Source organism: Staurois parvus, unplaced genomic scaffold (genome assembly GCF_062004578.1).
Source record: "Staurois parvus isolate SC_StPar_1 unplaced genomic scaffold, SC_StPar_1.0 ptg000860l, whole genome shotgun sequence".
NCBI lineage: Eukaryota > Metazoa > Chordata > Amphibia > Anura > Ranidae > Staurois > Staurois parvus.
The window spans coordinates 131,395-155,744 of record NW_028318656.1 but is presented as its reverse complement, the minus strand read 5'-3'; the positions used below and the strand labels follow the sequence as shown (position 1 = coordinate 155,744).

Genomic DNA, 24,350 nt, shown 5'->3' with positions numbered 1-24,350 from the left:
ACAGCTGCCGCTCACTGGATATTTTCTCTTTTTCAGACCATTCTCTGTAATCTCTAGAGATGGTTGAGTGTGAAAATCCCAGTAGATCATTGGTTTTGAAATACTCAGTTCAGCCTGTCTGGCACCAACAACCATGCCACGTTCAAAGTCAGTTAAATCCCCTTTGTTCCCCATTCTGATGCTCGGTTTGAACTTCAGCAAGTCATCTTTACCACATCTATATGTCTAAATGCATTGAGTTGCTGCCATGTGATTGGCTGATTAGCAATTTGTGTTACCAAACAATTGAAAAGATGTACCTAATAAAGAGGCCGGTGAGGAGAGATAGAGATAGAGATAGAGATAGAGATAGAGATAGAGATAGAGATAGAGATAGATAGATAGATAGATAGATAGATAGATAGATAGATAGATAGAGAGAGAGAGATAGATATATAGATAGATAGATAGATAGATAGATAGATAGATAGATAGATAGATAGATAGATAGATAGGATTCAGTTTATGTCATGCTGATGGTGTTTGTTTTGCAGAATCATTGAAGTTATGCGGAAAACAAATTCAATCCCTTAACTATTTTATTTGTCATATTATCATTCTTCAGTCTTGACCTCTTCAAAATGTCAGATAGTCCCTGTTTTGGGTCTGATTAAATAAAAAGTGTCAAATAGGTTATCCAGTCAGGCTTGTCATCTTAGCAAAACTGTACACCTTCCAAAATGTCCAATAGCCTTTTGAACATCTTTATTTCTTAGGCTGTAGATTAAAGGGTTTAACATTGGTGTAACAATTGAATAGAACACAGACACTATCTTGTCTGTCACTTTGGTATCTGAATATCTCGGTCTCATGTACATGAATATGGCCGTTCCAAAAAAGATGGCCACCACAATAAGATGGGCTATGCACGTAGAGAAGGCTTTGTATCGCCCAGAAGAAAGTTTCACAATGATTAAGAAAATATGTATATATGAAAAGAGGATGAAGCACAAGGGAATTAGAAGCAATATGGACCCACCAACCAAAGTTACAATGTTGTCCACTGAAATATCTCCACAAGACAGCTGAAGAAGGGATGGAGCTTCACAAAAGAAGTGGTTAATGGTTATATGCCCACAAAATCTTAAATGGCATATAAAATATATATCAAAGGAGGCTATGCTCCCACCAGCCATCCAAGAAAAGCCAATCATCCTGGTACAGGAGACCGTATTCATAATAACATTGTAATGCAGGGGATTGCAGATAGCCACAAATCGGTCATAGGCCATGAAAGCCAATAGTATGCACTCTGTCTCAGCCATAAAAAGAAAGAAGTAAACTTGAAGAATGCATCCAGTATATGAAATAGTTCTTGCTGATAAAACAATGTTTAGTAGCATCTTGGGTACAATGATTGATGTATAACAGATGTCCAAGAAGGACAAGTTAGTAAGAAACAAATACATAGGGTTGTGTAAATGGCTGTCTGTTCTTACGGCCGCTATAAGGAGAATGTTCCCAGCCAGCGTGGTCATGTAGACAAGTGAGAATAACTGGAACAGCCAAGGTTGCATGTTGGGATTGTCTGTAAGTCCGAGAAGAATGAATTCTATGACTGTACTTTGGTTCTCAGCTGCCATGGTCACACTCTTCTAATAATATTTGCTTGGCACACAGCTGAACGCTTAATGGAACTGGGGACAAAAGAAGAAAGATCTCTATGAGAGAAAACTTCAATCTGAAAATAAATTACTAGTAAATTTATAGGTTATGTCTATTTTGTGGACACAAAGTACATGGCCTGGAACTCAGCAAAGCTAAGGGGAGGGCCAGCAAGACTAGGGCTTGAAGATGAGGCTGAGATGTATAGTGGGGTTGGGTGTACATTTATGAATAATGATGGTGACTTACCTGATTGGAAGTTTAAGTAAAAGAGGGAGGGTCTCCAGGATAATGAGAAGAGGCTGGACTAGTTGGGAGTCAGTCGGAGCTTGTGGCAGCACTGGTGAGGTTTCTCCCACCCTTCCTCCCTGGACCTGTTTGGTTGGTGTTTTAGTTTGTGTTGTTCCCAGATGTGTCGTTTGTGTTTGTCTTGCCTTTTTTTGGGGGGGGGGGGAGTTCTTTCTGTTTTTATTTTTATTTATTAAATTTTTCTGTCTTGGAGTCATTGTTCTAGTGTTTATGTCATGGCAGCTGGCAGGGATCGTTGGGTCTTTGAAGACAGTGCTGGAGTTACATTTAGGTTACATTAGAGGATTATGGGTTGGGCCCATTGCAGGTATGGGTGTCCCTTCCCAGTTATAAGGTTATGTTGGTAATTTTGTAGTTAATGGGCTGTATCTGAGACTGTTTAGCTGTAGCATTGTCCCCAAGGCTGTGTAGTAGTGGCTGGGAGCCTTCTCACTGGGTGGCATATACAGCCAGGTTATTTCCTGTGATTATCAGTGCCTTCAAAGACCTTGAACCCGGTTGGGATCATTACTGTTCAGTTAATACATTGATTTTGCTTGATGCATTGATTATATTATAGTTGTCATGTTAAATAAATGGGCTGCTATGGCCATTTGACACAATAAAAGGAGAGTTGTGTGGTTATTTCAGGTGGGGGAAGGTTGGGGGTGGTTTTCTTTATTTAGGTGGCTAGTTAAGTGATTAGCCTCGATATTCTGCATGTCCCTCATTCAAGCACAAACATTTTAGTAGTTACTATTTTTACATACTCTATGTTACTGACTTTTTTATTTGAAACTTCTGATTTAGGTTGAGCAAAGTCAAAGCTAGGCACTATTTAATCTCTCAGAACCTTATAATTCCAGAAACCATATCAGGATTTAATAATCTTGGGAATACTGCAGATCAGTTTTCCCTCTTTAACTCCCCTGGCGGTATTCCCGAGTGTAGCTCGGGGTTACGTTTCAGTTCCAAAAACGGTAACCCCGAGCTACACTCAGGAATACCCTGCAGCATTGCTCCGGGATCTCTGTATCACTTACCTTGTCCTACGCTCCCGTGATGTCCCCTCTCCAGCGTCCCCGGCCATGTCCTCCGGCCGATGCCGGCACCCATCTTCCAGGTTCCATTCCCTGTGAACGTTTGTACGTATGGGACGTATGGGGGACGGAACCGGCGGGAAATTCAAAAATTTCAAAATGTGCCATTCACTCTATACACTAAAATCTGATAGTATAACATTCCTGTATCAAAGCATTTCACATACATTTTGTCCCGAGTGCTTTGTCCTGTGCCCTGCCTGCATTTTTACTGTTCTTTCTGCCTGGAAACTGAGAAACGTCCATGGCGTCCAAAAAGCGTCCCTTTACGTCAAAAGCGGTTTTAGACCGGCTAGAGAACAGCGATAGTAAATCAGAACCACTTGCAGAATTGAGTGATAATGATTCGTGGGGGAAATTCCTCATCAGACACTGAAAACGATTTTGCGACTTTGCTCAGCGATGTGCAAACTTGACGCTATATTTCAAGTTTCAGTGTTTTTGGTTTGATTATATTATTGATTAAAATTTATTATTGTATTATTTTTTATGATTATCTATTATATTATAATTTATGATTTCATGTTTCAAGTTTTATCATACACAGGATGTTTACTAGACTTTTCTTCGGACAGATTTCAGTGAGTTATTCCTAAGAATTACAGGCCTACAATAAAAAAACTAAATATTTCCATGCAAAAAAATGTACTGCTTTGAGCACAGAAATACTGACATAATCAGACTGCTAGGAAGGTTAACAAACCACCTTAGAACCCCTCACCCTGCATGGGTGAGAATCCCTGAGTACTCAAAACTGCATTCTAAGTTGTCCCCCTTAACCACCTCCCTTCCGGCTGTTGTATATAAATGGCCAGATGGTGGCAGTGCAGGGTCGGGTGGCCATTTATAAACAGCTTGCCTGCACCCTGCTTGTGCACGCTCCCTGGGAGTGCGCAGCACCGCAATCCAGTGCCCGCTGTGTCCTCCGGACACAGTGGAACACCGATCGTCGAACGGGACCTCTGTACGAGGTCCCGATCATGTGATCACTGATTGGCCAATCAGTGATCACATGCAGAGTAGTAAGCAAGATGTCACTTCTGACATCATTGCTTACTACGTGTGAAAGCTGTGAATGATCACAGAGGTCACATGGTACAAGGCTATTCACAACAACCTTGTACCATGTGACCAATCACAGCTCACTCAGTATTTCTCAATGACTGCAAGAATGCAGCCAGAGAGAAGGAAATATGTTTGCTTTTACATCCTTTATGGGTGTAAAAGCAATCAGTGTAAAAAAAAAAAATCTTCATCACCCCCCACAAGTAGTACAGTGTCACCATGGTGACACTGTACTGCTAGGGTGACAGTATGTAAAATAAATAAATAAATAAATAAATAAAAAATAATATAAAAAAAGGTAAAAAAAATGTAAACAAAATGTTTAAAAATTATAATTTTTGGTTATAAACTAATTTGAGGTTTTTTGTTTACTAAAAAAATAACGGAATACATTTTGGCCAAGATTTATGATGACATATTATTTATTTGCAAAATGTTATAAGAAAAACACTTTTTTCAAAATGTGTGGACATTTTAATTTACATAGCAAAAAAAAAAATTCCCAGTGGTGAATAAATACCACCAAAATAAAGCTTTAACTGTCTCAAAAAAATGCTAAAAAATTATTATGGGTACAGTGTTGCATGACCGTGCAATTGTCATTCAAAGTGTGATAGCGCTGAAAGCAGAAAATTGGCCTGGGCAGGAAGGGGGTGAAAGTGTCCGGACTGGAAGTGGTTACGGGATCATAACGCAAACCATCGTGAAACATATCTACCTTCCAGGACCCATCCGTGGGAACCTGTACAATATTTATAGTGCACCACAGGGGCGGACTGACCATTGGAGCACTCGGGCACTGCCCGAGGGCCCGGGGTCAGTAGGGGGCCCCATGAGATGCCCCTGGTACCTTTCATTGGCTTTTTCATAGGCTTTTTTGGGTGTGGGCAAGGACACAGGGGCCCCATGATCCCCTATTGCCCGGGGCAGGGGCGGACTGACCATTTGGAAACTCGGGCACTGCCCGAGGGCCCGGGGTCAGTAGGGGGCCCCATGAGATACCCCAGGTAACTTTTTCATAGGCTTTTTTGAGTTTGGGCAAGGACACAGGGGCCCCATGATCCCCTATTGCCCGGGGGCCCCATGAGTTGTCAGTCCGCCCCTGCCCGGCGGCCCCATGAGTTGTCAGTCCGCCCCTGCCCAGGGGCCCCATGAGTTGTCAGTCCGCCCCTGCCCAGGGGCCCCATGAGTTGTCAGTCCGCCCCTGCCCAGGGGCCCCATGAGTTGTCAGTCCGCCCCTGTTGCACCATCACCATGAATCACAAAAATCTGCTTACTGGATCCATTGATCCCACTAGTACAGAGAGGTCAAACAGCGTGTGTGGCCATAGCATCCAGTTGCTAACAGGGCTCTCTGGATATCTTATTCCAAACCTAAGGAAGGATGGAAATAAACCTCAGGATTGTGCAGATCAATAGCATTTATTATATGTTGTGAATAAAAACATGAAAATAATTCACCTCTTAGCTCCCGGTAAAACTCCATGCAAAACCTGTGCCAGACGCCACTTGTCCCAATTCCACCCTGCATCAACAAATACATACATTTGAACAACATTATTTGATATACTATCATTAATTTAAGAGCTCATTCACACTTGTACATTTTCCTTATGCATTTGTGCATTTTATTTATATCAAGTTTAAATCCTGTTCATTCCTAAATGACTACCTCACAGTTGGTGCTGCGTAAACCTCTGTCTAAAGCATACATGAATACATGAAGTAGCACAAGTAAGAAATGCTGATTTAGTAGTCCTTTAACACCCATGCAAATACAGTAACATGAGGCAAAATTGATTTATTTAGATCATCAGGGCACTGATGATCAGTGTTCCCTGATGATAAGTGTAGCCCCAGCAGTGCCACCTGTCAGTGTCTATCAGTGCCTTATGTCAGTGCTCATCAGTGCCTTGTGCCAGTGCCCATCAGTGCCACATCAGTGCCACATATAAGTGCACACCAGTGCTCATCAGTGCCACATATCAGTGCCCATCTGAGCTGCCTTTCAGCGTCACCCATCAGTGCCAGTCAGTGCCATCTATCAATGCCAATCAGTGCCGCCTATCAGTGCTGCCAATCAGTGCCACCTATCTGTGCCAGTCAGTGCCACCTATCAGTGCCAGTCAGTGCTGCCTATCAGTGCGTGCACACCAGTGCCACCTAACAGTGTCACCTAACAGTGCCAGCCAGTGCCGCCTATCAGTGCCATGTATCAGTGCTGCCTTTCAGTGCCCATCAGTGATGCCTGTCAATGCCCATTAGTGCCACCTACCAGTGCCTACTCATCAGTGCCACCTATCAGTGTCCATCAGTGCAGCCTATTAGTGCCCATCAGTGCCCATCAGTGCAGCCTCATTAGCGCACATCAGTGAAGGAGAAAAATCACTTATTTATAAAATTTTATAACAAAAACTAAAAAAAAAACATTTTTTTTTCAAAATTTTCAGTGGTTTTTGGTTTGTTTAAGAAAAGATAAAAAACCCAGAGGTGATTAAATACCACCAAAATAAAGCTCTATCTGTCACAAAAAAATGATAAAAATGTCATATGGGTACAGTGTTGCATGACCGCGCAATTGTCAAAGTGTGACAGCGCTGAAAGCTGAAAATTGGCCTGGGCAGGAAGGGGGTATAAGTGCCCAGTAGGTGAGGGGTTAAACATGTCCAGTAAAAAAAATCAAATTTTGTCATAAATTTAGGCCAAAATGTAGTCTGCTCCATGTCTTTGTAAAATAGATCCCAATACGTGTAAGTTAATTGGTTTACATGAAAGTTATAGCTTCTACAAATGGTGGTATAGATACTGGAATTCATTTTTAAAATTTTTTTTTTTATACTAGTAATGGCGGCAATCAACCACTTATAACGACTGAGGTGGGCATTCTGACACTGGGGGGGAACTGACTTGGTGTCATTGACATCGCCAGTGACACCAATACAGTGATCAGTGCTAATAAAAAGCACTGACACTGTACTAATGGCACTGGGCAGGAAGGGGTTAACATGTGGGCGATCAAAGGGTTAACTGTGCGCTGTGTTGTATTTTACTGTGTGCTGTGTGTGCGCTTTGCTGTGTAAGCACATTGCTTTGTATTGAGGTGTCCTCATTAAAGATTTTCCCCACCTCTTGTACTAGTGACAACTGTAACATTTTAGATTTTCCATTACTTTCCTCCTCGGTGGTAATGGTCACCAAGACAAGGGTAAAGGGAGAATCTTAACAGTAGGGACACAGACAGCAATAATAACCTAATAAAGCCTCAAATCCTTCCTTACTCTATCTATAACTAAAATATCGTTTGGCCATACATACACATAGGCACATTCTGCGAATTCTGTTTTAATCATTTCCATTGCATTGTAGATTATTATTTGATTTGACATATAAATCTTGAAAAGTGTTATGTAGCATTAAAAATTATATATACAATTTTATATATATATATACAGTATATATATATATATATATATATACTGTATGTATATGTGTGTGTATATATATATATATATATATACGCATACACACACACACACATATATATATATATATATATATATATATATATACACACACACACAGGTGAAACTCGAAAAATTAGAATATGGTGCAAAAGTCCATTTATTTCAGTGCAGCAACTTAAAAGATGAAACTAATATATGAGATAGACTCATTACATGCAAAGCAAGATAGTTCAAGCCGTGATTTGTCATCATTGTGATGATTATGGTTTACAGTTCCTGAAAACCCCAAATCCACAATCTCAGAAAATGAGAATATTACATGCAATCAATAAAACAAGGATTGTACATAGAACAATGTCGGACCTCTGAAAGTAGAAGCATGCATATGTACTCAGTACTTGGTTTGGGCCCCTTTTGCAGCAATTACTGCCTCAATGCGGCGTGGCATGGAAGCTATCAGCCTGTGGCACTGCTGAGGTGTTATGGAAGAGCAGGATGCTCCAATAGCGGCCTTCAGATCTTCTGTATTGTTCAGTCTCATGTCTCTCATCTTTCTCTTGGCAATGCCCCATAGATTCTCTATGGGGTTCAGGTCAGGTGAGTTTGCTGGCCAATCAAGCACAGTAATCCCACGGTCATTGAACCAGGTTTGGGTGCTTTTGGCATTGTGGGCAGGTACCAAGTCCTGCTGGAAAATGAAGTCAGCATCCCCATAAAGCTCGTCTGCGGAACGAAGCATGAAGTGCTCCAAAATCTCCTGGTAGACGGCTGCATTAACCCTGGACTTAATGAAGCACAGTGGACCAACACCAGCAGATGACATGGCTCCCCAAATCAACACAGACTGTGGAAACTTCACACTGGATTTCAAGCATCTTGCAGTGTGTGCCTCTCCATTTTTCCTTCATACTCGGGGTCCTTGGTTTCCAAATGAGATGCAAAAGTTGCTCTCATCAGAAAAGAGGACTTTGGACCCCTGAGCAACAGACCAGGTCTGGTTTTCATTAGCCCAGGTAAGACGCTTCTGATGTTGTTTGTTGTTCAGGAGTGGCTTGACAAGAGGAATATGACATTTGAAGCCCATGTCCAGGATCCATCTGTGTGTGGTGGCTCTTGATGCACTGACTCCAGTCTCAATCCACTCCTTGTGAAAGTCCCCAACACTTTTGAATGGCCTTTTCCTGAAAATCCTCTCCAGGCTGCGGTCATCCCTGCTGCTTGTGCACCTTTTTCTTCCACACGTTTCCCTTCCACATATCTTTCTATTAATGTGCTTTGATACAGCACTTTGGGAACATCCAACTTCTTTTGCAATGACCTTTTGAGGCTTTCCCTCCTTATGGAGGGTGTCAATGATGGTTTTCTGCACAACTGTCAGGTCAGCAGTCTTTCCCATGATTGTGATTCCTACTGAACCAGACTGAGAGACCATTTAAAGGCTCAGGAACCCTTTGCAGGTGTTATGGCTTAATTAGCTGATTAGAGTGGGACACTTTGAGCCGAGAATATTGCACCTTTTCACAATATTCTAATTTTCTGAGATTGTGGATTTGGGGTTTTCATGAGCTGTAAGCCATAATTATCACAATGATGACAAATCACGGCTTGAACTATCTTGCTTTGCATGTAATGAGTCTATCTCATATATTAATTTCACCTTTTAAGTTGCATTACTGAAATAAATTAACTTTTGCATGATATTCTAATTTTTCGAGTTTCACCTGTATATATATATAATTTATTTATTTATTTTAATTATTTTTTTTTTTGCGTGGTTTATTTGTTGCTAAATTATCATCTGTAAAAATCAGTAAAAAGCCGTTTGGTATTTAAAATGTTATTGTGTATTTTTAGATGCTTCATGTAAATTAGAGCTCTGAACGCTGCTCGCTGCCTCTGAATATATAATTATACAGAACAATCATATTAACAATGAATAACATAAAAAAACAGTGATAGAATTAGCTGCATTATATTCTTTTTTTTTTTAGTTATTTTAATGCCACAAATAGCTCATTTTCAAAGTGAAGAGGATCAAATTGTTTATGGTCAACAAACCGTAAATACGAGATGATAGAATTTTAAGTTTCTGTTAAGAAATACATCAAACTGTGTACATGAATAACAAAGGGCTGCCAGAGAATATTCCAAAGAAACTTGTGCCAATGTTTTACTAGACAAATGAGACTTCCCTGGATCTTAACATTTCATCCAATAACTATTGATACAGAAGCTGCACAGGTTTAAAAACTGTACACAGTCACATCTGTCTTATAGCTATCTATTTTATAGATCCTCTTTTATATACTTATTATATACAATGCTTTTTAGTCTAATTCCCAAGATATTACGAACAACTAAGTTTCTACTGTAAGGAAGTTCAGTGAAAAACTTCCCTCTAGAGTTCACAACTAATTGTGTTATCTTGGGAAATAAAATGCTAATGCTATTCCAAACTGAAGCCAAAAGTTCTCCCTGGCATGCACGACTGCATATCAAACTGGGCCAACTAAATAAATCCCAGTGAAAACTGGCAGACTTCATGGTGGACAATCAACCATTGCCTATTCATGAATACACAGATCCTATCTTCTGGTAAATGTAGGAAAAGAATGAATGGGTCCCTGATAAACAAAAACACCTTCCAGCATCCTCCCGTATTGACAATAAATTTATTAGCGTGGATGCCTTGCCAACAGCCTTTGAAAACACATAACCAACCCTGCCATGACCTGTCAGATATTTAATGGGCTTCCCAGGGGTTGCCACATACCACCCACTCCTCTCCACTTCCACTCCTACCCATCCACCCCTCCACTCCTCGTGTCACCCTTCCTTTCCCCACTGTTCTATACCCATCTTCAATCTCCTCTTTCTTTAGTCTTTTTCCCTTTTCTCTTTTCCTAGCACCTTGATAATCTAGGACAGCCTACATTACCAACCATTAATCTTAGATACAGCACTACCTATCCAAACCAAAAACCAAGAGACAATAATCCAGAACAATAAAATCTATACTGATTACTCCTGCTCCAATTGGCCACATGCTGCATGACTACAGCACAATTTTCATATTTGTATACCCCAGTGAAACACCCCAAACATTCATCCCTCAGGTTCCTAGAATTTTGCCACTTCCTAAGTGCTGTCAACTCAGGTCAGAGTCCTAATGACTTGATGAAAGAGAGTTCTAAAAAGAAGTCATTTTGTGCAAGTCTGGTAGGATCCTCCAGTGTAAACCCCACAGCTGTAGTCAATGTATCCCACCATCTAGTAGCTGGGCTTCCTCTTCACCTTGTGCCTTTGATCTTTCCAAATATTATTTCCCTCTCCAGTGATCTCTCTCTTCTAACAGTGTGACCAAAATAGGACAGTCATAACTTCATAATTTGGGCTTCTAGTGACATAGCCGGTTTGATCCCTTTCAAAATTGAAATAGGCCGTGGTGTCTCCGAGGAGCTTACGACCTGAGCAAACTGTTAGTAGTCTGTGATAGTGAGCCCTTGTATTTTACCAACTAAGGGTTCCTCAGGGCGTCTAAGTCTACATCCCAGGCTGCTTCTTCACTGATGGTGGGGATGGAACCGGGTTAGGGCCTCAAGGTACTCCAAGCTGAGAATGCAGAGACCACTAACATGTACAGAGTACAACAATGGGAACCTGAAGGAAAACCAAGAAACAAACCAAGGACAAGCTGGGTGGCAGGCAAACACAGATAGCAGGCAAACTGGGTAGGTATACAGGTAGTCAGACACAGGATACATGAAATAGTAAGCAGAGAATGGTGAAGTTGCTCAGGCAACGTGGGCTTGACCAAGCACATTTATATATAGGTAGCAAACTGAGATGTAGGCCACAAAGTAATGGAAGAGAAAGGAAATATAAACCCAGAGAATAGCAGGCGATGCCCATAGGTGAGCATAGAAACCAACAACACATGTGAAAGGAATAAGGGGACTAGGAGAAGCACTGTAACAAGGAGGTAAGAATTACACAGGCAGTAAAACTGTAGACTAAATCATGAAACCAGCCTTCTCTTACCCAAGACATCATCCTTCAGAAGTTTGACACATTCAGAAAACTATCAAAATATCATTGAGAAAGATCCAACCACAGGCCTCTCCACAACTCTTAAGGTGCAAGTTACCTGCTGTGGTCACTTTTTTAGGCCCCTAGCATTCTCACCAATTACTTTGATTATCAAATTTATCTCAGTTAATGCTAGGGCCTTAAAGGGGAACTAAATGCAGGAATACTTGTTATAATGCCTGTGGCAGTATCCTCTCCCCCTTGCTTCTTCCTGGTGTAGGATGACTTCACAACCGCTCGTGCTTGGGAGATATTCATGCCTGCACACTGCTATGGTGTTGGAAATGTAAACTGATCTGCACATGTACAGCTCAATGTGCATTCTGGAATTGGGAATTGGTAGGTTGGTTGAATCTGTCAAATCAAAAATGCCCATTTTCTGGCCTAATATTCAAAGGGGTGTCAAAAAATAGTACTAAGGGTGATGTTGCTTCCCTGGGGAACGTGTACCTCATTGCATGCTGGAAAAGAGGAGTTGGACCCATTTTCAAGGAGATCTGCTGTGCCTATATGGTCAGCATGTTGGTGATACCCAGGTGGGGACAGGGAGGAGTGTGCATTCATGTCCTTGCAGATTGCCAGAGGCATATTCCTAAACATGGGTATTGCATCAAGGCAGCCCTATCTGTATAGAGTAACACTTCTCCAAACATACAGTAGTTTGTCTCTTAGATCCTATGTTATAGTGCCTTCAAAAGTTTGCATTGTACATGTAGCACCCTCTAGTGTGCTACTAGAATACTGCGGTGTATTGTAGCTAAAATCATCTTGTATGACTCATGGTAATTGGTAACTGTGAGTCTGTTATTGAGGTTGGATTATTGCAGGTCAGCTGGATGACTTCACAGGTTGTGGCTCTATTGCCTCCTCAGGACTCTGGAGGACCTTCCAGAAGTTGGTAAGAAGGAAGGGGTAGAGACCTAATTTGCATGTTTACCCCAGGTTTGGAGGCACAAGTAAAGTGGTGGACTAGCCCATAAATATGGTAGAGTCAGGCTGACAGAGAGGAGTTGGGTGGAAGTCGGAGTGCTGAGGAGATTTTTGGTGCCTAGGAGGGGTCTCCTTGATCTGGTGGAGGGGGTGGCAGCCTCCAGGCTGGCCTTGAGCTGGTTCGGGAAGTTGCATTCAGCAGTGTATTGGGAATGGGATCAAGACCTGGGGAAGCAGAGAGGACAGAGTGAGCACAGCAGAAACAAGGGGAAAGACTGCTACATATTATTATTATACAGTATTTTTAAAGCGCCAACAGTTCGCTCAGTGCTGTACATTACAAAGGGGGACAGAACAAGTAACAAACAGTACAGTAACAATACAACACAATACAAAGCGATACACGAGGGGTTCGAGGGCCCTGCTCTTTCGAGCTTACAATCTAGGAGGGAGGGGAAAGTGGTACAGGAGGAGATAGCTGTGGGGGATGGAATGGTAGAAAGAGTGGAGGGGGTAGGCAGATTAGCAGGGGGTGGGGTAGGCTTCCCTGAAGAGGTGGGTTTTCAGGGCATGCCTAAAGGAGAGGAGGGTAGGTGATAGTCTGATGGGTTGGGGCAGGGAGTTCCAGAGGATGGGTGACACCCTGGAGAAATCCTGGAGGTGGGCATGGGAGGAGACCAGGGAACTAGAGAGAAGGAGGTCTTGGGAGGAGCGGAGAGTGCATGAAGGGTGGTACTTGGATATTAGGTCGGTGATGTCGTTTGGGGGAGTATGGTGGACAGCTTTGTACGTTAGTGTTAGGATTTTAAATTCGATCCGTTGTGCGATCGGAACCAGTGGAGGGATTGGCAGAGGGGGGTGGCGGAGACGGAGTGATTGGTAAGGTGAATGAGTCTGGCTGCCGAATTCAGAATAGACTGAAGTGGGGATAGCATGTGGCAAGGCAGGCCAGTGAGGAGGGAGTTGCAATATTCGAGGCGTGATATGATGAGGGAGTGGATAAGCTGTTTAGTGGTTCCAGGGGTTAGAAACATATAGCAAGCTTTCTATGGACAGCACTGGCTCAATCCTTTATCCTTGTCCCGGGATACCTTCTGAGAAGCCAGGAGGCCTGGTCGTGTTTGCAAGCCGTGGATCTGAGAGCAGGTCTACATGGAGAGAGAAGATATCCCTGCATGTAGTTGAGAATTTAAGCTGGTTTTTGAAAGGCTGCTAGTTCCCTGCCCATAAAGGGCTGTTGCTGATCCACAATGACTGATGGCTTTCAAAAAAAAGAACATTCCAGGATCTGCCTTTGTATATTGGAAGGAAGTGTCCCCCCTTCATTGATTCAAGCCAACTGAGCATTTCATAATCCCTATTTCCCTATCAAAGTTGATTTTCCTGATTTAAACAATAAAACCAAGCCCATGGACTGGTTACTGTTTCTTGGATGCAAGTGTGTTTGAGAAATACCTGTTGCCTAGCTGTGCAGAGAGACGCTTAGGGGTATCCAGAGGCCCTTATGAGGGTAGTGCTACATACATTATGGATAACAGTTCCTCATTACACGTCTCTCCCTCCGTGCAGAATTTCTGAGCCAGTGTCGCTTGATGTACACCAGGCTCTACCAGCCCAGTTACCTGTCACCTTGTCCCAGTGACACTGACAAATATTCTTAACTCTTTACTCCAATCATGATTAAACTTGTATCCAAAGATTATCCATAACTCTTTTTTACTATCCCAAGGCCCCACTCCATTTTACATGACTTTCAAGCTAGGTCCCTAGGATGACTTGCAAGACCTAGATAGGGGTACTGATCACTTGGGAAGGAACCCAAGCTCACAAATTCCTTCACTATTATGAATGTTTGTCACCTATGCCAAGTTGCCTCAGCTTCCCAACTGGCTGGCTGCTATATGCACATAGACACTAATACTGTAGTCATTAATGATGGTAATATAGCCTTCTCTAGTTATCTTGGCCTTGCCTGATTCAGACATTGATAGTGCATATTCTCCAATATTATTTTGTCCCCTGGCGTTGCTATTTGTGTGTTACACCTTGATTGCGCCCCTTTAGATATGCCCTCAAGCAACTTCAGACAAGGCAAGGATATGTTAATAACAAAGATATCTTTACTAGAGTTGCTTAAATATAACAGTATGATACAAATAGCTCTCATGGGCATCCCATTCCTCCTATAAAGTGCTAGCTAGTGCCTCTGGGTGCCCTTCCATTGAGGCAGACATACCTTTGAGTTGTAGGGAAATGTACTTAAGAGTCCATGGAGCATTTGTACAACTTTGCATTACTCCATGTCCTGGAACCCAAACTAGGTTACGACCAAGGAGTGACAAGAGAGCAAGTTAGGAATTTAACATAGTTAACCTGGCTGAAAAAAACAAAAGTCCATCTGGTTCAACCATAAAAAAGGTTATAAGGAAAAAACCCAGCAAAAGTATGATCCAATTTGCTCCTGCAGGGGAGAAAATTTCTTTCTGATCCCCCGAGAGGCAGTCAGATATTCCCTGGATCAACTTTACCTATAAATATTATATCCAGTTATATTCTGTGTATCCAAGAGAGAATTCAGAACTTTTTTAAATCCACTGAACTGGCCAAAACCAACTCTTGAAGGAGACTATGCCACATTTTCACAGCTCTCACTGTGAAGAACCCTTTCAGTATTTGGAGATTAAATTTATTTTCCTTCAGACGTAAAGAGTGCCCCCTTGTACTCTGTGATGACCTCAGGGTGAATAACTCTACACCGAGTTCACTATATGAACCACAGCACCATGGTAGTTCATTGAAAACTACAAGCCCACAGCCGCTGAGGCTGCCAGGACTTGAAATGCATTCATTCACGGAAGTCCATGAATGAATGATGTGGCCGTGTGGGTGGACCCTGCACTGCCACGCTGTTTTCATATCTGAACTTCTCCCCGTACTACCTGCCAGAAGGAAGGGGGGTGACGGGAGTGGCTACAGCTATGGGAACATAAAATATAAAAGATGCGGCGCTATATCACAACTATGATTATGCAGAAATATCCAAGGTCTATGTGGTGATTAGGTGACTAATGAAAAACCACAAATATTCTGTCACAAGCAGAGTGACATGCAGTGCAAAACAGTCTTAGTGACAATCCCTCTCCTTCAAAAGGTGATAGTGAAAAGGTAAAGCTGTGCACTCACCAGATGCACAGTTTAACTGCACATTTAAAGATGAACTCTTTTCTAGATCCACTGGTTATTTCTTAAAGGTCAGGTCAGGCCAGATATTCCTCCCCCTGCTGTGTTGCTGACAATCCATGGTCTCTCCTTTAGGTGGCTCTATAGGTGATAAGTGACTCACCAAGGGCCACAAAGAAAGGAGACCAATAACGTGATACCGTTTCAAAAAGGTTTGGATTTTTATTTCCATACAGTATACAAGTAAAGGGATAAAAACACACTGACCATGAGGTGAATTTAAAAGATGGCCGCCGAGACCTCCATGGTGCCGGCGGCAGAGAGATAATGACGCTGTAGCTCCTTCACTGACGCGTTTCGTGCTAATCGCACATCATCAAAGGGGAAAGCTTCAGCGTCTGCTTCTGACAGCGTCCATTAAGTATCGTAAATGGCGCATGCGCATTACGAATGCGCCATTTTTCGTTAGAGATATGTCCCCATATCAGGCGGCATTTTGTCAAAGACCAATCGCATCTCACATGCGCGGGCGCCATTTTTAAGTTATAAGTGAGTGTCACTGAATCACCAGGGAAACTAAATATAAATATACAGAAAACGCATCAACAAATGCAAAAATTATTTGATAAGGAGCACCCAGGACCAAATAAGTAATGAACCCACTAGTTTAAATTGGGTTTTATAAATACCGCCGCAGACCAACCACTGCGCATGTGCGGGATCCCATTATGAGAATGTGAAGATTTATGTAAGTAATAACTCCACATAAACGCATAAAAAACTCATTAATGGTGAATTTGATGATAATAGTGGCACCCACATTATTACAAGATAAAATTAATTATAAATTGATAAATAAATAAATTCAATGCTATCCATAAAAACGCATGTCAGAATAAATATCCATTCATAAAACATGTCATATTATACATAATAAAATATACAAATCTTTAATACGAAATATACTAAATGCCATAAAACATATTTTTAAAACCATATTCTCAAATTGTTTTTTTAAAAAAATATATATATATTCATAAAAATCGCAATGACCAAAACGCATCCAAACAATATTAAAAAATAATATATATATATATTTTTAAATATTGAAAAGGTATATCTAGAAGTGGAGACAAGTTATAAACGGCACAAAAAAGTGAAATCTGTAAAGTCTATAAATATTGCATCTAAATGAGGAAGTAACAGTGAGGATAAAAAACGGAGATAAAACTGGAGATAAAAATCAGGAGCCAGAATATCAACTATTATCTATGAAGCAGTTGATATCTATATCAACGTTCAATCCTCTGGGATACATAGATCCCATCTCAAATATCCACTTTGTCTCAAGTTGAGAGACCGCCTTTTTCTTATTAATGCCTCTCCAGTGCTGGTGTACAACGTACAAAGGAATAGCTCTTCTAAATGTGATTTCCGGTCTACTTGGTAAAATTTTAGTAAGTGTTGGATCTGCCATAAGAATTTTCCAATTGTTCTTAATAATCTTTGTAACACTTTTATATTGGGATGAAAAAGTCGTGACAAAAGGACAAATCTTAGAAGACTTACTAAAATTTTATCATGTAGACCGGAAATCACATTTAGAAGAGCTATTCCTTTGAGGAATAAAATAGCTCCAAATGTGGTTAACCCTCCCCCTAAGATCCAGTTTTTTAATAGTCTAGTGGGCTTTTTTCCATGTAACAAATGTGTTATCTGTACTTGTAGTGATTATAGAAAGAGGAGAACTGATCAATTTGTCTCTACTTCCACTAATAAACAATATGATATTAAAAGTTTTATATCATGTAATACTAGATACGTGGTATATTTACTCCAATGCCCGTGTTCTAAACAGTACATAGGCCGTACCACAAGGAGGCTGAGGGACCGCCTACGGGAACACGTGTACAATATTAAACGTGGATTTAAAGAGCATTCTCTTTCAAAACATTATAGGCTTTGTCATAATAGAGATCCGTGATCCCTTAAATTTACGGCCATAGACGTTGTTTACCAGCACTGGAGAGGCATTAATAAGAAAAAGGCGGTCTCTCAACTTGAGACAAAGTGGATATTTGAGATGGGATCTATGTATCCCAGAGGATTGAACGTTGATATAGATATCAACTGCTTCATAGATAATAGTTGATATTCTGGCTCCTGATTTTTATCTCCAGTTTTATCTCCGTTTTTTATCCTCACTGTTACTTCCTCATTTAGATGCAATATTTATAGACTTTACAGATTTCACTGTTTTGTGCCGTTTATAACTTGTCTCCACTTCTAGATATACCTTTTCAATATTTAAAAATATATATATATTATTATTTTTTAATATTGTTTGGATGCGTTTTGGTCATTGCGATTTTTATGAATATATATATATTTTTTAAAAAAACAATTTGAGAATATGGTTTTAAAAATATGTTTTATGGCATTTAGTATATTTCGTATTAAAGATTTGTATATTTTATTATGTATAATATGACATGTTTTATGAATGGATATTTATTCTGACATGCGTTTTTATGGATAGCATTGAATTTATTTATTTATCAATTTATATTTAATTTATAATTAATTTTATCTTGTAATAATGTGGGTGCCACTATTATCATCAAATTCACCATTAATGAGTTTTTTATGCGTTTATGTGGAGTTATTACTTACATAAATCTTCACATTCTCATAATGGGATCCCGCACATGCGCAGTGGTTGGTCTGCGGCGGTATTTATAAAACCCAATTTAAACTAGTGGGTTCATTACTTATTTGGTCCTGGGTGCTCCTTATCAAATAATTTTTGCATTTGTTGATGCGTTTTCTGTATATTTATATTTAGTTTCCCTGGTGATTCAGTGACACTCACTTATAACTTAAAAATGGCGCCCGCGCATGTGAGATGCGATTGGTCTTTGACAAAATGGCGCCTGATATGGGGACATATCTCTAACGAAAAATGGCGCATTCGTAATGCGCATGCGCCATTTACGATACTTAATGGACGCTGTCAGAAGCAGACGCTGAAGCTTTCCCCTTTGATGATGTGCGATTAGCACGAAACGCGTCAGTGAAGGAGCTACAGCTTCATTATCTCTCTGCCGCCGGCACCATGGAGGTCCCGGCGGCCATCTTTTAAATTCACCTCATGGTCAGTGTGTTTTTATCCCTTTACTTGTATACTGTATGGAAATAAAAATCCAAACCTTTTTGAAACGGTATCACGCTATTGGTCTCCTTTCTTTGTGGCCCTTGGTGAGTCACTTATCACCTATAGAGCCACCTAAAGGAGAGACCATGGATTGTCAGCAACACAGCAGGGGGAGGAATATCTGGCCTGACCTGACCTTTAAGAAATAACCAGTGGATCTAGAAAAGAGTTCATCTTTAAATGTGCATTTAAACTGTGCATCTGGTGAGTGCACAGCTTTACCTTTTCACTATCACCTTTTGAAGGAGAGGGATTGTCACTAAGACTGTTTTGCACTGCATGTCACTCTGCTTGTGACAGAATATTTGTGGTTTTTCATTAGTCACCTAATCACCACATATACCTTGGATATTTCTGCATAATCATAGTTGTGATATAGCGCCGCATCTTTTATATTTTATGTGTTTGCAAGGTTTTTGGTATACTTTTTTGATGCTTGGCTGCTTTATTTCATTCATAGCGCTCACAACTTTCTCCTTAGCTATGGGAACATGTTACACGTTCCACCTTAAAAATGGGTGGAACAGGGGTGGACTGACAACTCATGTGGCCCCCGGGCAATAGTGGATCATGGGGCCCCTGTGTCCTCTCCCACACCCAAAAAAACCTATGAAAAAGCCAATAAAAAGGTACCAGGAGTATGTCATGGGACCCCCTACTGACCCCGGGCCCTCGGGCATCCGCCCCTGGGGTGGAACATGTAACATGTTCCCAAAGGTGAACTTTTTCTTTAAGCTACAGGCTTTTGGCAAAGCTTCACTAATGCCCAGCATGTTTAGATTTAAAAAGAATGTGTTGTATTTGCAAGGCTGTTGCTTTTGAGGATAAACTTTCAGTCCGTTCATAGTCCTAATTATCCTTGTCTTCTTTGGTTTATATGTAGCGCTACCCCCAAAGGAGACAAAACACACAGAAGGTAGATTCAGACACAGTCCACTAGACAGTATAATCAATATGCCAAGGTAACGTAGAATAGAGTTCTCTACCTCTAGACTGAAGGCAACACATAAATCACCAAAGTCAGAAATAAACAGTGCATACAGTATAAACATGAATTGCAATATGTATAATAATACGATACAAAGTCTAGAGCACGGGTGTCAAACTTGCGGCCCTCCAGCTGTTGCCAAACTACAAGTCCCAGGAGTCATTGTAAGACTGACAGTTACAAGTATAACTCCCAAAGGCAGAGGCATGATGGGACTTGTAGTTTTGCAACAGCTGGAGAGCCAGCCCTGATCTAGAGTGAACTGTAGAAGAATGGCTAGAATATGTTCCCTACAGGGGCGGACTGATCATTTGGAAACTCGGGCACTGCCCGAGGGCCTGGGGTCAATAGGCGGCCCCATGAGATGCCCCTGGTACCTTTTTCATAGGCTTTTTTGAGTTTGGGCAAGGACACAGGGGCCCCATGATCCCCTATTGCCCGGGGTCCCCATGAGTTGTCAGTCCGCCCCTGGTTCCCTAAGAGGTACCCCTTAGCTATTGGCTCCCTTCCTAGCAATTAATCACTGGGCCCTGATGGCTTTGGAAGAAAGTACTACAGGACCTTTAAAAATATACTGGACCCATACTTGATTTATAATTCTTCTGCTGCCTCCTCTTATTTCCCCCAAGGGATGTTTAATGCTCTTATTATTACCTTACCAAAACCAGGGAAGAATCCTACCACACCCCAAAACTTTCGACCCATATCACAGACCTGAAATTATATGCCAAACTCCTAGCTTTCTGATTGTCAGATGTCTCACCTACTTTAATACACCCTAATCAATCAGGATTCACTAAAGGTAGACAAACATCTGATGTCACTAGAAGAGTTGTGAATGCACTCCATTTTGTTAGGAGCTCAAATACACCTTCTCTTTTCCTGGCGCTTGATGCTGAGAAGGCATTTAATAGGATTCACTGCACTTTTAGTTTTATTGAAATTTGGTTTTGATGGGGTATATTTTCTGCTATCTGTCAGGAATGGACTTGCCAGTGGTGGTGGGACTCACCTGCCTTGTGGGCTGCAGTACCAGGGCTGGCCAGCTGGTGCTCTCAGCAACCAGAGGCTCACTCCTGCAATGAGCCATCACCTGAGGCTGATTACAGCAGGTGTATTTAAGGAATGGCCAGGCCTGTGATCAGGGCCTTGGTGTATGTTTCCCATGAGCCCCTGTACCTGCATCCTGTCTGCTTCCTGCCTGATCCTGATTCTGCTTTAATCCTGACTCTGCATGAACTCTGCCTGTCCTGACCTCGGCTATTCCTGACTCCTGACTACGCTTCCGCCTGCTCCTTATACCTTGCCTGCCCATTTGCTACCGACCCGGCCTGCCCGACTACGTTTAGTATTGTTCTTATTGTTATCTGTTGGAGGTTTGGTTGCACTGTGTTTATGTTTAGTCTTGCACTGCGTTTATGTATTGTTTAGTCTTTAATAAATTGTATTGTTTATGCTATACCTGGAGCCTGTGTTTCCCTGTGTCAGTCTACACATTTCTGCTCATACCCGGATCCCTAACACTATCTTAGCTCTTTATACCTGTCCTTCTGCCAAAGTTTATACCTCAGGTATGTTATCAAAGCCCTTTTTGATTACAAATGGCACACGTCAGTGCTGCCCACTATCTCCCTTAAATTTTAATTTACTTATGGAACCACCGGCCACATACATCTTGTCCCATCCAGATCAGGACCAGGAGTGTAAAGCGAGCTCTTACTGTAGCAGCTAATGCACCAAAAAAATAACCACAAACTTTTTCAATTGAATAGATCATAAACATAGTGCAGCGCTAAACAAATATTGGCCAATATATGAGAGACTAACCAATCACAGATATAAAATACAATATACAGTATAATGTCCAGAGTTAGCCAATCTGCTGGTGGTAGTTATTCCCACTGTTAAATGATGGACCAATATTATAAAACTCCCCGTGTGCTTAAATCTGGAAATCCGGAGACGTGCGATCAAATTGGATATGGAAAGATTACCCACTCACCAGAAGCGCAATCTTAATGCGCAAAGATATCCAGATATCTTTGTCATGCATATTGGCAATCGCGATCATGTCATCAGCTTTTTTGTTGATGATGTTATTCTAATGTTCACTAAATTTGAGACTTCCCTGGTGGTGGTACAAAAGGATTTACAATTGTTTAATGCTGTATCCTATTGCAAGGTAAATATGAACAAGTCTTATATACCGAGGTGGCATCAAAACATTTCGAGACTAGCTCTGTTTTCAAGAAAGTACTTATTTACGTTTACACATTATCACCTTCAAAATAGTCCCTTGCACAGCAATACAGCACTCCCTTTTTTTCCTGCCACTTCTGGAATGTGTCCTGGAAGCAGGGGCGGACTGACAACTCATGGGGCCCCCGGGCAATAGGGGATCATGGGGCCCCTGTGTCCTTGCCCAAACTCAAAAAAGCCTATGAAAAAGGTACCAGGGGCATCTCATGGCGCCCCTACTGACCCTGGGCGCTCGGGCAGTGCCCGAGTTTCCAAATGGTCAGTCTGCCCCTGCCTGGAAGTCTTCTTTTTGAAGCGTGTCAAGCACCTTCTGCTATTCGTGCTGGATCTCTGCAATGCTGTCAAAATGGTAACCTTTTAGCTGGATCTTCAACTTCGGGAAGAGGGTGAAGTCTGCAGGAGCCAAATTTGGCGAGTAGGGTGGGGCATGGGGACAAACTTGGCAGCAACACAGCGCATGTTCAAATCCCACGTGAGGATTGCCTGGACTGTTCCATACGACACACCAACAATGGTAGCAAAGTTGTGGATTGTTCTCTGATGATTATCATGCACAAGTTGCAGAATGGTTTCGACATTTCAACATTTTCCACGGTTGAGCTCGTTGAAGGTCTTCCTGATCTCTCGTGTCTTCCACTGATGTTCTTCTGGTCTTGAAGCACTCATTACACCTCAAATGACTCATTTCAGCATCGCTGTATACTTAGATGTAACAAAATATGTGAAATCCCACAAAAACAGCGCTCTCAACCTATAACTAAATATAGGTATCATATAACAAAAATAAAATATAAAATAAAATAAATAAAATTAAAATTAAACTGCCACCAAATAAAGTGCAACTAAGTGCAAAAAAACATAAGTCAGTGTATATCAAACATATATAGACTCCAACATAAAGTCGATTAAATAGAGTCCATATTAAATATATGATCTTCCTTCAATGAAAACATGGAATCTTTCTTGAATATAGAATATTCCTCCACAAACATGAATATTTCAGTGATCAACACCCCATCAAAGTGCAAACTCACCAGATACTGGTTTGTTAAACCAGCATATCTTTCAAATATCAATGGATGTGGAAAATCAGCAGCATATTGGTAATACTCAGTCAACAGATGATCTCAATGCTCTCCACCATGGTAAGTGTAAGCCACATGTGAATAGATAGAAAACACTCTAACGTTTAAATGTTTATTTATCAGAATTCCCCCTTTAAAAACACACTCACATTGTGCAAGTAAATATAAAGCCTTTTAAATGTAAAAGCCGTTTCCAGCCTGCAGTACACAGACAGTACACTGCTCCCAGCACACACAGTGGTGTGTCACCAGCCTGCAACGGATGATGCGGTTGCGGTTGCGGTCACGTGGTCCGGACAAAAGATAGCGGTGTGCGTGATGACGTCACTACTTGATCACACTTTAACGCGTTTCGTCACACAGCTTTGTCCGAGGGTGGGATCAGCAGTGGGTTCTGCTAGCTCTTATAGAGCCACTCGTTCTCCCATAGGATAACATTGATTACAGCACTGATACCCTCTAATGAGAGAACACATGATGACCTATACTCCACCAATTGCCTGTACCAGACATCTGTTAAGAGGGGGGACATCTTAACAAAGGGGGCCATCTAGATTCTCCTTGCTGCCATCTTGTGTTCAATCACCATTATGTCAGTGCCATCATTTAAATAATTAATAATAATAATAACAATAATACAAATTAATCATCCAAAAATATATACCAATACAAGTATATCAAAATCATAATAATATAATATTAAGTTAATTAAAATGAAATGAAATAAAATAAAATACATAATTAAAAAAATTAATAATCACTAATAAAGCAATTCAAATCTAATTCAACTTAAAGACCATTGGGGGTCAGAGCATCAGTCAAATATATCCATCTGGTTTCACACTTAGAAAATTCTCTTATTCTCCTAGATTGTAAGCTCGAAAGAGCAGGGCCCTCAATATCCTCATGTTTTGCATTGTATTGGTATTGTTCTGTCACATGTTCTGTCCCCCTCTGTAATGTACAGCGCTGAGCGAACTATTGGCGCTTTATAAATACTGTATAATAATAATATAATAATAATTCTGTTTGACCCACGCCACA

The 24,350-nt window shown here is 41.1% G+C and overlaps 1 protein-coding gene and 1 long non-coding RNA gene across 2 annotated transcripts in view; both read right to left on the bottom strand.

Annotated features, from left to right (window-relative positions):
* Positions 1 to 689: 689 nt before the first annotated feature.
* Positions 690 to 1,708, bottom strand: LOC149443268 (olfactory receptor 5AP2-like). The gene has a single exon (XM_089655675.1). It carries the CDS (start codon positions 1,620 to 1,622, stop codon positions 690 to 692), a length of 933 nt encoding a protein of 310 aa, XP_089511801.1. The 5' UTR covers positions 1,623 to 1,708.
* A 3,548-nt stretch (positions 1,709 to 5,256) lies between these two features.
* Positions 5,257 to 24,350, bottom strand: part of LOC149443264 (uncharacterized) — a 93,072-nt gene continuing 73,978 nt past the window's right edge. Inside the window, exons 3-4 of the long non-coding RNA XR_016306674.1 lie at positions 5,559 to 5,622; positions 5,257 to 5,471 (exon numbers count right to left, since the gene is read on the bottom strand). This is a non-coding gene — a long non-coding RNA (uncharacterized LOC149443264). The remainder of the gene's footprint in view (positions 5,472 to 5,558; positions 5,623 to 24,350) is intronic.

Coding starts and splice junctions, on each gene's coding strand:
- LOC149443268 (XM_089655675.1), bottom strand. CDS start 1,622: ATGGCAGCTGAGAACCAAAGTACAGTCATAGAATTCATTCTTCTCGGA.